The 12,001-nt window shown below is 36.1% G+C and overlaps 3 protein-coding genes across 6 annotated transcripts; 2 read left to right on the forward strand and 1 right to left on the reverse strand.

Moving 5' to 3' along the window:
- Window positions 1–168: 168 nt before the first annotated feature.
- Window positions 169–3,880, reverse strand: LOC139780552 (uncharacterized). 4 transcript variants are annotated; one of them, XM_071719231.1, is made up of 9 exons: window positions 3,691–3,880; window positions 2,576–3,028; window positions 2,375–2,431; window positions 1,886–2,174; window positions 1,662–1,788; window positions 1,276–1,547; window positions 1,056–1,204; window positions 659–988; window positions 169–532 (listed from the first exon to the last, which is right to left on the reverse strand). In XM_071719231.1, exons 2-9 carry the CDS (start codon window positions 2,988–2,990, stop codon window positions 354–356), a joined length of 1,818 nt encoding a protein of 605 aa, XP_071575332.1. In that variant the 5' UTR covers window positions 2,991–3,028; window positions 3,691–3,880; the 3' UTR covers window positions 169–353. The 4 variants fall into 4 exon arrangements, with proteins under 4 accessions (XP_071575332.1, XP_071575322.1, XP_071575311.1 ...); XM_071719221.1 differs by having other exon boundaries at window positions 1,886–2,171; window positions 2,375–2,437; XM_071719210.1 differs by having other exon boundaries at window positions 2,375–2,437; window positions 3,691–3,879.
- Window positions 3,881–4,156: 276 nt separating this feature from the next.
- Window positions 4,157–6,959, forward strand: Spf30 (Splicing factor 30). The gene is made up of 5 exons (XM_071719254.1): window positions 4,157–4,354; window positions 4,468–4,691; window positions 5,379–5,528; window positions 6,186–6,336; window positions 6,437–6,959. The coding sequence occupies exons 1-5, from the start codon at window positions 4,316–4,318 to the stop codon at window positions 6,578–6,580; spliced, it is 708 nt and encodes a 235-aa protein (XP_071575355.1). The 5' UTR covers window positions 4,157–4,315; the 3' UTR covers window positions 6,581–6,959.
- A 452-nt stretch (window positions 6,960–7,411) lies between these two features.
- LOC139780542 (solute carrier family 12 member 8) lies at window positions 7,412–11,787 on the forward strand. The gene is made up of 10 exons (XM_071719198.1): window positions 7,412–7,977; window positions 8,057–8,237; window positions 8,499–8,644; window positions 8,716–8,947; window positions 9,063–9,264; window positions 9,347–9,581; window positions 9,763–10,083; window positions 10,163–10,324; window positions 10,436–10,614; window positions 10,822–11,787. Exons 1-10 carry the CDS (start codon window positions 7,783–7,785, stop codon window positions 10,979–10,981), a joined length of 2,013 nt encoding a protein of 670 aa, XP_071575299.1. The 5' UTR covers window positions 7,412–7,782; the 3' UTR covers window positions 10,982–11,787.
- The last annotated feature ends 214 nt before the right edge of the window (window positions 11,788–12,001 follow it).

The following is a 12,001-nucleotide window of genomic DNA, read 5'->3' on the forward strand; positions in this document are numbered from 1 at the left end:
TCGATATCGTTTTTAGACCGCAACTGAAAAAAAAAACTGTAAATTCTATTATGTCTATTTACCTCCTTATGTGTATAAAGTTTCATTAAAATCAAAATGTTCGGGTTGCGAGGTTTCCTGTTAGAGGAAATAGAATCAAAATTAGTAATAAGTTTGAAAAAATGTGGATATAATTATTTCACAAGTCATTTATTACATTCTTAAACGTATTACATAAAAAAATGAGATCAGAAAATACTACTTACACACAAGTATATTTGTTTTATAATCCTATTATAGATTACATGATATTGGAGATGAAAAATGTTTTCGATATGAAAATATAAAATATATTCATAAAAGAAGGAATGAAGTCATGTAGACGAATTTGGATCTTCAATCGTCGTACTTGGTGTATCTAAAGATGGAGGAGCTGGTGGAGGCCAACATGCATTAGCATTTGCCATTTGCAGTGACGATTGCACATGAGTCGGATAAGAAGGCATATTCATGTACGGATATGGCGTATTGGAGAATTGATGGCAATTCATCTCTACGGGTGGAGATGCAAGATTAAATCTCGGAGGAGCACCAAAAGAGACTTCAGAATATTGATCTTGTACACCGTTACTTTGGAAATTGTTTTGTATATTGTAACTTTGGAAATTCTGATAGGTACCTTGATAATATTGGTTTGTACCGTCCGTGTTGCTCAAATTACCATCCTGTGCCAAATGTGGCGCGTTATATGATGTTCCGTATCCTGCATACGATCTGTTAGACATCGGATGCATGTTCTGTGGAACTGGCTGCCAAGGAGCATTATTTTGATACGGGTATTGTTGCCAAGGGTCTTGATAGGGGTATGGTCCAGGAGTTTGTGCAGAATTAAAACGATTGCCACCACTCCAGTTTCGCTGTCTCCTCTGATTGTATCTCTGAGATCGAACATTTCTATTCCTGTTCCACGGGTGATTCGATTGCCAGGCCGGTGTTGTATAGGAAGACTCTAGAAATCGATTAGCAATAATTATTTAGTTACTTGTAATAACTGTAGCAACTTGAAATACACTCACCTGTCTGACGTGGTTTTTTCTGCGAAGTTTTCCCGTCAGAACAATCTTTGTTATTTTTCTGCTTCAACTTTTCGTAATAAGCTTGTTCTTCTTCATCGTCTGAAAATTCCGGAGACTCGTCATCGCCAGCCGTGTCGCAAGCTTTTAGCCTGCAAGAAAACGTTTATTTGAATATGTTACAATCACATGTAACGTATGCTAGATTCGTCCAAGTACCAACTTTCTCAACTCCTGTAGGAATACGAAAAACGTATACGATTTATTCGATGGGCAGTAATAAACTTGCATGCCCACTTTAATGCCATTGTCCTGCATGTGCTTAGCGTCATTGAAACGAACGCAGTAATGTGGTTCGGTTACGGGGCCATACACATCGAATATTTTACCGAGTGCTTTTGTTCCTTTATTCACGAATAAAATTGTATCCAGATCAAGTGTAGGCTGACCAGGTTTTGGCTCTACGATTACTAATTGCTCCACTATCTTTTCAATCTGAAATGTTCAAATAGATATTTGGAAGTTACTGTATTGCTGTTACATGATATTAATTTATCTTATAATTTTCTGAATGTCTACATATATATAATTAGCTTATATTAATTATACCTTGCCAAATGGATTACATAAAACTTCGGGGACGCTAATTTGTAAGTCTTCTATTGGTGGAAGATCATCCAATTCATTTTCTATATGCTTTTCCTTCTTTGCTATGTTTGCCTTGCTTCCTTTTTTTCTAAAAAAGTTAAATATAAAAAGTTTATTATTTCTATTCATAAAAAATGATTAAATATATGCGTTATAATTTTACTTTTATAAGAAGATAATAATACTTGTCAATAATTGTAATATCATTTGAATCACTGTCACTGCTACTATCACTACTGCTGCTACTGCTGCTGCTGCTGCTGTCGACACTACTATCAGAATCATCATCGCTATCACTTTCTTCGCATGATAAATTTTCTTCAGTCGTACGATAACACTGCAAATGTTGTGTCTGTATCTCTGGCATAGTGTGCTGATTTTTAGTTGTAGTATCTGCCTCCATCTTTTCGCCATCTGAATCTGAAGTGTCTCCATATTCTGCAGCAATAACACTGAGAGAAGACGTCCTATCTTCTGTCAAATAGATATAACAAAATATATGCACATAAAATACTTCAATGAATGTTTTTATATGATTTCAAATGTACTTATAATATATGCGATATCTTCGAATTTATAATGCAAATTACTTTTTATGTATTATAAATAGAAAAGTAAATATTTTTCTCAAGATGAAATTTTTATTTAATAAACCAATACGCGTGTGTGCTTACTTTGCTTTTGTGGTGATGGATTGTTCATTTGTATCTCATTATTACGAATGGTTACTTCTGCAACTTGATCAATTACTTTATTTAAATATTTGCTTTGCACAATATTAGTATCATTCGACATATTACACTCTATGATTTCTAAAGATTTTTGTAAAGCTTGTCTAATATCAGGTATATTTTCAGCAGTTGTATGATACTTACGTGCATTTGTCTCATCGTTTTCCTCTGAAATTGATTGAGTACTGATATTTGGAATATCAGTAGATATAACACAGCTATTAATTGTACTTTCTGTCTCCTCTGTGTCTAACATTATCGATACGTTAAGCTTATCACATTTATTTTCCCTATTTAGAATCTCCTTCTCATTGACGATTATAACTGCTCTTTCATTCTCTAATTTTTCATCACAGAACATCGCTTCGTGTTTTTCTTTGGATGATTGTTCGTCTAGCTGCTTTGCCTCACATTCTTCTTTCAACGATCCTTCACCATACATCAATTGATGTGACGTTAATAATTCTATCTTTTCCTGAAGTATATTTTTATTTTCTTCCGACGTTGACATGTTCATCGACATCTCTTCGTGAACAACTTTATTCGCATCTATATCCATTACTTTTATTTTATCCCAATCTTGATCCACACGAGACTCTACAAAATGTTACAAATTTATGTACATAATGACGGTAGCAAGTTGGTAGCGATCAATACATTTTTTCTAAATTAAGTTAAAGTTTTAATGGCTTAAATTAATTTAGTTATGAAAATAATAATAGTTTAAGATTCGAAAATTTAAAAACAAACGATATAAAAAAAGAGTTAACAAACCATGGTGTATGTGCTAGATAAGGCATTGAATAACACATATTCACCCCGCATAAAAATAAATCCTGACTTTATTACAGATAGAAACGTTTGTCACAATATTTACTTAAATAATATATTATTAATACGTACACCTTGCTTATTGTAAATTCTGTTTCTGATTAAATTTTACTTTTTCGTACAATTATATCATCAGGTACTTAAAGAAAAGTAATGCCTAAGGAAAATGTCACGTGTTGATCCTAGTATACGACCACGTGCGAATCTTTTTTAGGTTAGTATTACAATTACACCGCTACCAAAGACAAAAACAATGAACCATTTTAATTTAATATTGCTTTCACTAATTGTAAGTCAACTTAAGATTCTGTTGCTTTAAATACTTGTTTGTTAATATTTTTCTCATCAAAACAAATTCTACAAAGTGTCTGTTACAAATTTTGTCGGCTGCAGATTTGATGTATAGGATCCGATATATGTATACAAACCTGTTAGCAGGATGCTGGCAGGAATATAACAAAATTTGTCAACAAGATATGATGACTGATGACAGAAATCAAGCAGACCTCGAATTAAGAAACATTTTACTGGCGAACATTGTTTGACTTCTGTTTATCACGTGAATCTTTACCATCCACCATCTTTAAAGAAAAAAAAAAAAAAAAAAAAAATAAGCCATTAGCGTAGCGCAATCGTGCCGCCATCTTGCAAACAGAGTTATCACTTTAGCCAACTTTGTGATTTATGGTATTTGTACCTTTCAACATCGGCGCCTTCCGAAAGCGTCTGAACAGTGATCCCGGATTCTTCCAGACAGATAATAAATTCTTGTTTCTTCGTTCTTGTTCGCCGTATCAGTCCCTCGCAACGCGTCGACCGTCGTCGTCATCTACGAGGAAGTCTCAGCGACGCGCTACAATTGGCAGCATTGTTCGCCGAGCGATCTTGCGCTTGTCAACTGGAGTTGACTTCGGACTGTAGTTGTTGCGAGTGATTACGAGGAAGAAACGCTTTATTTTCGCGATAGTTTCGATTCGAGCGAAAAGAGGAGGCCGAGTTTCGCGTGCCGCGACGTGGCTCTGAGTGATCCGTCTCCGGAACAAGTCGGGCAGCATGGATGACTTACAGAATTACAAGCTGCAGCTCCAGCAGGTGAGTCCTGTTATTCCTCTGCTTAACCTCGCGTGACGATCGATCGGTCTCGCTTACCATTTTTACTCATCTACGACCATCCCCGCGACTCCTCACGCTTTATTGTGCTCCAGGTGGAAGCGGCTCTCACGACAGATCCGAATAACGAGGAGTTGATAAAACTGAAGTTCGATCTGAAGGAAGTAATAAAGCTGACACATGATTTAATTAAGTCACAACAGCAGGAAAAAAGACAGGCCAATGGCATGGACCCTAAAGATCCTATTTTGCTTGCAGTTCTGGCCAATAAGTGGAAAGTCGGCGATCAGTGTATGGCACCTTGGAGCGAGGACGGCAAGTGGGTACCGTTTATGCGTTATACTGGCTGTGGTCCACTTAACGCTACAGATGCTTCAAAGCATTCCTCTTCTCCTTTCTTTCAGTGAAGAAAGAGGAACAAGAAGAACGCTTCAAAGCATCTGTAGCATCAAATGGGCTGCAGTCACTGTTTGCAATTGAATATTGTTTGAATTGTGCAACAGATGACATTCAGATGAACTCACGTACAGTGTTAGCCGATAGTGTCATATCGATACATTAAATGTTCCAGAAGCTGAATATTTTACCCCCAAGTCATTATTATCAAAACCTAAAGTCTATGTGATATGATACAAAGGCTTTGATAAAATTATTGATGGTATTGAAAACTTCAATGATCAGTCAAAAAGGATTTTGGAAAAATTATTTATATGCTTCATTTTTTAAATTTATTTTTTCAGTTAATATCGGACGGTTTTGTTTTAAGAGAATTTTAATTTGATTTTTTACTACCAAACTTTATTTAACATTGAATATTAAAGAAAACATTAAAAAGGCAGAAAAGGCTAAGGGTAAAGCAAGAATTAATCATGAATCGACTATTTATGTTAAGAAAACAACATATTGACAATAATTTGTTCAAAAAAGTACAGTAAAGTATCTGAAGTTATTTTGAAATAAAGTATCTCGTACAACTTTTTCTAACATATTTTGTAAAATTTTGCAGGTATTATGAGGCAACTATAGACACGATAAGCGAAGATGGGGTAGCAAATATAACGTTCAATGAATACAAGAATACCGATGTCGTTATGCTTAGTCAGCTAAAATCTGTTGCTAAGAGGCCAGCATCAGATTGGGCAGATCAAAAATCAAAGTAAGTCATTTCTGATCTATGATGTCCGCAATAACGCATTATTGTGAACCAATATAAAATATTCCTTACGATTTTGCATACAATTTTGTCTGAGAAACGTAAAGGATGTGAGACGATTTACTAATCATTTATTTTTCCTCCTATCTTATTTCTGAATTGGCAACAATAACTCCACCAACTTGATACGGTATTCTGTCTGAAATATGCTCGTTATTCGTTCATTTATCCTTTGATGTCACGCGGTTCGTGTGCATCGTCGCGGTCCAGGAAAAGGTAACAAGGACTGTCCCTGATTCTCTGGTATCATATTCTCTGGTATCTTTGAAAAGGAAATTAATAGTATAATTATATGTGTAAAAGAAATTGAGAAGTTCTAATTGTATTCTATACACTAACTAGATATAACAAGATAATATTATTTTACTCTTTTTTGTGACATTACCAAAAAAAAAAAAAAAATGTGCCAATTTTTATAAGTTATATATAAGTAATTGGTACACACACCGGGATATGTTAATATTTATACTCGTCGAGTTGAATATGCTGATAAAAATATACAAGTATCAATAACGGTTTTTTAAAATAATTATTTAGCATATATATGAATTTGCGCCGTCTCTATTTATTTACCCAGATAATCGATTTATTTATTTACAGAAAAATGCAAGCAGCTGCAGTTGCGAGTTCGGATCCAAACAAGCAAAGGGAATATCTTAAGAAGAAGAAGCAGAGGAAATTACAGCGATTCAAAGAACTGGAGGAGGAACGCGAATTGGAGAAGAACAAGTGGCTAGCATTTACCAACAAGGTGAGCACAAGCTTTATTTATATGATGCGTATTTATCTGCAGATGTATTTAAAGCACGTCTCTGTTTATTGCTCTGTTAATTGCTTTTGTTTCTCCGCAGTCTACGAAAAAAGGTGTCATAAAGAAGAGCATCTTTGCTACACCAGAGAACGTAAATGGTCGTGTGGGAATTGGTACCTGCGGCGTCAGTGGTCGGGAAATGACCAAGTTCAGCAACGGGGAGAAATGGAGGCGGGGAGCTTAAATAACTTATATGTACATAAATAGATATATTGTAACTTGGTGAAAGAGATAGAAAGTTATTGTGGAATTATCGTCATATTATGTCAAAGACTGGTTCACCGGAACGCTTCTGCGATACGTGGGTGAACGAACGGGACACGATAACTTGCTCGCAAGATTACTGACGATTTCACAAGTGGAGTGTAGATAAAATTAAAATACCTTCTCTTAACAACATCGATCCTACATGTACTGAAAAAATTTCGAATTTTTTACCGTAACGCTGTTAAAAAAAAAAGTAATTGCAGCGAATAAATGTGTTTTTAGGTTAATACATTTCCGCTTGAGCATATCTTGTTTACAATCTCATTGATACGAATAAATGTATATTTTAACGTGCAGCTTCTTTGAAGGTATTCTTTAAGAGAATATGTGTGTAATGCACGTGTGTGTGTTTGTACGTGTAACGCAGATTAATTATAGAAAAATAGATCAAAAGAATAAAATATTAACATATATACCTAAATATTAATAATATTAATTATTAATAGACAAAAGCACTTTTGTAGTGACATTTGGTTTTGATTATCAAAATATGCTGATATTGAAGTGGCCTTACATCGTTCATATTTCGCGCCTTACAGTTAAGTAAAAAATGGCGATTTTGGTAGCGAAATTGAAGGATATAAGTCTGATTGGCTGCCTAAATCACGTGATCATTTTGCTTCGATCCTTACTGCTGCTGCTACATTGATGATTGGTTCTTACCTGTGGATCCAACTCATCCAACCAATCACGTTCTATTGCTACTTAGCCGTTCAGTGAGCTGTTGCAGTACCAAGTGCACCCATGTGCACCCAAAATGTTTCCTTTCACACGGTCATACGTCACCAGCAAACGATAATTATCGCGAAAAAAATGCGGACTCAGCGACTTGATAAGACGAGCATGTGATAAGCTCTCATGCACGGAACACTTTCCGCTGCTTATTGTGCAGCGTTCAAGATATCTTATTTCGTGGATCTCATATTCTAACCTGTACGCGTTGTCACCGCGAGAAGAAAGTACCGTAAGATTTCACTGAAATCATTTCAGCCTTTGACAAGTATGGCATTATTATGAGCACAGAAGCTTTGTAACGATCTCCACCTGAATGAGACTGATATCAACGAGCAGGAACTGATATTGTTTATACTGGCTCACGTGCTGTTGCGCAGCGAAGACATGGGGTCGAACGAGGAGAACAGACTTCCAAACGGCGACGTTCGGGTACACCGAGACGTCGATTGGGCTAGATACGGTTTACGGGATCCGGAGGAGGCGCGGGATAACGCAAAGAGGGATAGCGAGGACGGTAACAATGCCCTCGGGCCGGAAATGTATCAGGCCGGTGCAAACGAGTTGTTCGCCCAGGAATATGTAAGGAATATCGTACAAAGCAACACTGATTCGTTATACAGCATCGCAGTATCACATCCGTCTTGTGTATTTTCCATAGAGTTCAGATCCTTGGTGGAAATCGAACTTCTTCATCTCCCAACCTGTGTTGTTCGGCACCTGGGATGGAGTTTTTACGTCTTGCCTTATTAACATATTTGGTGTAATTGTATTTCTGAGGTCTGGCTGGATAGTCGGTCAAGCAGGCGTTTTGAATGCAGTATTGATCATATTTAGTACAGGTAATATCATGAGACATATAACTAATATATTTATTATTATTGTCAACAGTAGAAACAGTAGAATCTCAAGCCAAATATATTTTTCATAAAATATATCTTTTTATAAGTGAGATGATTTATAAGCGAGTGTATCTTTTACAAAAGTAAGAAGAGAAAGAGTTTTCTAAGAATATATAAACCTTGTTGCTCTTTTTAATTAAGTCGATGTTATCAAAATATGTAGATATCGAGGGAGAATACTATGTATTGTAATGATTTCAGTGTGTATCGCATTGGTGACAGTACTGTCGGCTGTTGGGATATGCGAACGATGTAGAGTCGAAAGTGGCGGAGTGTACTTTTTGTTATCGCACGTGCTGGGTTCCAGATTCGGCGGCTCCATCGGACTGCTCTACTGCTTTGGACAGGTAGAAACGAGCAAATTCATTCTACCGTTTTATCAGCGATTCCAAGAATCGGTTTGTGGATTTTATTTCAGGCGGTGGGTTGTGCTCTAAACGTTTTAGGTTTTGGGGAATCGATGGCCGGTCTTGTAGGTTTGGATTCGGCATGGGCACAACGCGGCTTCGCGTGCGCGGCCGTTGTGCTATTGTCTGTAATTAACGTGGCTGGTGTTAAGTGGGTTGTAAAATTGCAATTTATTCTCCTTCTAATCCTACTCCTCGCTGGAGTTGACTTCATGGTCGGAAGTTTCACTCATACCAACATCGGTGAGATGATACAACGAATCATGTCATAAAATCATATATTTTACGATATAAAATTGTTGCCGAGTGTCTTTGTATCTTAAATTAGACGCACTGAAATTATCACTTATGTGTGCAGATTCTGGTTTTGAAGGCTGGCTATCAGGAAATTTGAAAAACAACACTTTCCCCGATTATCAGGATGGATACAGCTGGTTTACTGTGTTCGGTGTATTCTTTCCAACGGTTACCGGTGTCTTAGCTGGAATTAACATGAGCGGAGATTTGAGGCATCCATCTAGTGACATTCCCAATGGTACTTTGGCGGCATTGGGAACCGGGTAAGATAAATTGTTTCCAATGTGTGAGTTATTTCAGAAACTTTTTCATTTTTACATCAAAACAATTACTTGTTACTTGCAGGACATTTTTGTATCTGTGCTTTTCGTTGACTCTTGCGGCAACTTGCGTCAGAAATGCTTTGCTCACCAATTTTACAATAGCGTCGACGGTATCGGCAATCTCGGTGTTGTTACTCGCTGGTCTATATGTATCGTCATTCAGTAGCTGTTTGGGTGCCATGTACGGCACACCTCGCGTTCTCCAGTCTATCGCCAGTCAAAATGTTATACCAGGAATGAGCTGCTTGCAAAGAGGGGTAATTATTCCTCGAATATTATTTTTTAATTTGTCTTCTAGACATACTAGATAATAAGAAACAGAGGATCAGATTTATCCTATTCTACGGTTAAGAAAATTATAATATTTTTATATCATGAAATCCTACAATTCTCTTTTATATCATAACGATTTGTTAGCAATATTTATTCTATTTTCAGAGAGGACCAAATAAAGTACCTATATATGCTATGCTGGTTGTTGCTGTAGTAACGCTGACTTTCATCATTACCGGGCAAATTAATACACTCGCTCCAATCGTGACGATGCCATTCCTGTTAACATACGCCTGCTTAGATTATGCATACTTCGCCCTCGCGCAAACATTTGATCTTCGGCATACGCGGGAACAACGATTCCGTACGCAGTCTCCAACATTCGATCGCAATTACGGTTCCGCAAGTAGGAACAATTCAATAACCGACACAGACAATGATTTGGACAGTCTGTTCCCTGAGAGAATAAGGCATAAAAATCTTATGGTGAGAAATTACATCTACCGAAACATGCATTATTATTGTCTATTTAGAAGATTTTTCCAATGTTTGTTAACGTTTACAGAGGAACAACAGTATTTCCGACAATAACGTATATGTGGATTCGTCGCCGAGCATCGAAGATAATGCTAGTGTTTCCAGTACACCGGAACGAAAAGTTCACATACACAATAAGTTAGGAAATTGGTACAGCCCTTTGTGCAATAGATGGTTTTCTTTATTGGGCGTGAGTATTTATTCATTAAAAGAATCCGTACTTTTGTATATATCACTTTTAAGAGATATATTCCTGACATATTTAGTTGCAAGATTAATATCGTGCGCATTCACATTGCAGTGCCTTGTAAAATTGGTTATAATGTTTCTTGTACACTGGGGATATGCGATCGCTAATATCGTCGTCGTGTTTCTCGTCTGGAGTTACGTTGGTCACGCTAACCCTGCTGTAAAACCTGGAATTTCTGCGGAATTCCAATTATTTAAATGGTTTCGGATTGCACTACTTCGAATTATGGGGTAAGTTTAATTATTTACTTCACAATTCTCTTGAAACGATAAATTCAAGAATTATAAAGATCTGACAGGAAATGATTTGTTCCCTTGTTTTCTTTTCTTAAGAATCGATTATAGAATATTGATTACAGAATACTGGTTAGAATATTTATAAAAAATTATAGTGTAAAGATTTCTTTAGAAAATAATTTGTATTTTATCGTTATATAGGAGGAAAGTTTATGATTACGAGCAGATAGTAGTGACCCCGGTGCATCCGGGTGTTGAAACGTGTTCAGCTCAATTGAACGAAGAGAACGAAGATTTTTCGGGAAGAAGAAGGTATCATCAAACCGCTACAGTTACAGGTCAATACGTTAATGTCGACTAAACGTATGAAATTGCGTGATCTTTCCAGAATTATGAATTGCGCGAGTTCATATACTATTCCAATAACGAACGCACGTCTTTTAAAATACGTTTTCAGTGGCGAGAACAGATTACGAACAGCATATATATTAACGGCTAATATTTAATATTTAATATTTCAAGACCTGATAAGGAGCAGATAAGGACCTGATAAGGATTGCGAGCAATCTTTAGGCAACTATTATTTCCACCTCATTTTATAACATTGTCAATCGCGCAAACAGCTAGTCTAACTTATTTAATGTGCATACGCATTTAAAGTAAAATGCAGTATAATTGCAGCTTTAAGAGCATTTTAACAATCAATGAGACAATGGATCATATACAAAATTGATTGTATGAAACGTACAAAGAACTGATGTAATGGTAGTGTTAGATTTTTGTAAGTATTTACTTATCGCGATTGGCGTACACAGACGGGGTAATCTGCTACTAAAAGTAATGATTTATCCTTATAGTGTCATTCAATTTGACGGACATCTGAGAAAAAATATTCACTTTACCTTCGTAATCTCACATCAAAGACGATAAGATATTCGGTAGAGTTCATCGTCTTTGATGTGAGATCACTTTTTTTTTACAATATTGAGTTTTTACGTTCGCAGATAATCAAGTGATAATGGCAAGTACGGCAATCGCATCGTGCATGAAAATACTCTGTAAATACCTGACAATATATTTATCCACTATTTAACACTTTTATAATTCTCATACAAATGCACGAATTTGTAACTGCAGAAAGGAATATATATATATGTATGTGTGAAAGAGAGGTCTAATATAATTGTTGTCAGTTTTCCTGTTTGTTTATGAATCGTTTCGCGAAATCTGCTGAAACAAATGTTAGCGAAAATAAATTTATTTTTTATATAGAAATACGATCCGTTCGATTGTATCGATAACAAACTAAACGATGGTATTAAATTTGACCAAAATTGCAACATCATTATCATTATTGTGTGAGTTCTCGGAGTTCTCAGAA

Source organism: Temnothorax nylanderi, unplaced genomic scaffold (assembly GCF_030848795.1).
Source record: "Temnothorax nylanderi isolate EJ_2023f unplaced genomic scaffold, tnyl_v1.0 TNYL_tig0007_pilon, whole genome shotgun sequence".
Lineage (NCBI taxonomy): Eukaryota > Metazoa > Arthropoda > Insecta > Hymenoptera > Formicidae > Temnothorax > Temnothorax nylanderi.

Coding starts and splice junctions, on each gene's coding strand:
- LOC139780542 (XM_071719198.1), top strand. CDS start 7,783: ATGGGGTCGAACGAGGAGAACAGACTTCCAAACGGCGACGTTCGGGTA. Junction 8,645..8,715: donor TGCTCTACTGCTTTGGACAG/GTAGAAACGAGC, acceptor ATTTTATTTCAG/GCGGTGGGTTGTGCTCTAAA. Junction 9,582..9,762: donor TGAGCTGCTTGCAAAGAGGG/GTAATTATTCCT, acceptor TTCTATTTTCAG/AGAGGACCAAATAAAGTACC.
- Spf30 (XM_071719254.1), top strand. CDS start 4,316: ATGGATGACTTACAGAATTACAAGCTGCAGCTCCAGCAG. Junction 4,355..4,467: donor ACAAGCTGCAGCTCCAGCAG/GTGAGTCCTGTT, acceptor ATTGTGCTCCAG/GTGGAAGCGGCTCTCACGAC. Junction 4,692..5,378: donor CCTTGGAGCGAGGACGGCAA/GTGGGTACCGTT, acceptor AAAATTTTGCAG/GTATTATGAGGCAACTATAG.
- LOC139780552 (XM_071719210.1), bottom strand. CDS start 2,990: ATGGATATAGATGCGAATAAAGTTGTTCACGAAGAGATGTCGATGAAC. Junction 2,438..2,575: donor AAACGATGAGACAAATGCAC/GTAAGTATCATA, acceptor TAATTGATCAAG/TTGCAGAAGTAACCATTCGT. Junction 2,175..2,374: donor TCCATCACCACAAAAGCAAA/GTAAGCACACAC, acceptor TCTATTTGACAG/AAGATAGGACGTCTTCTCTC.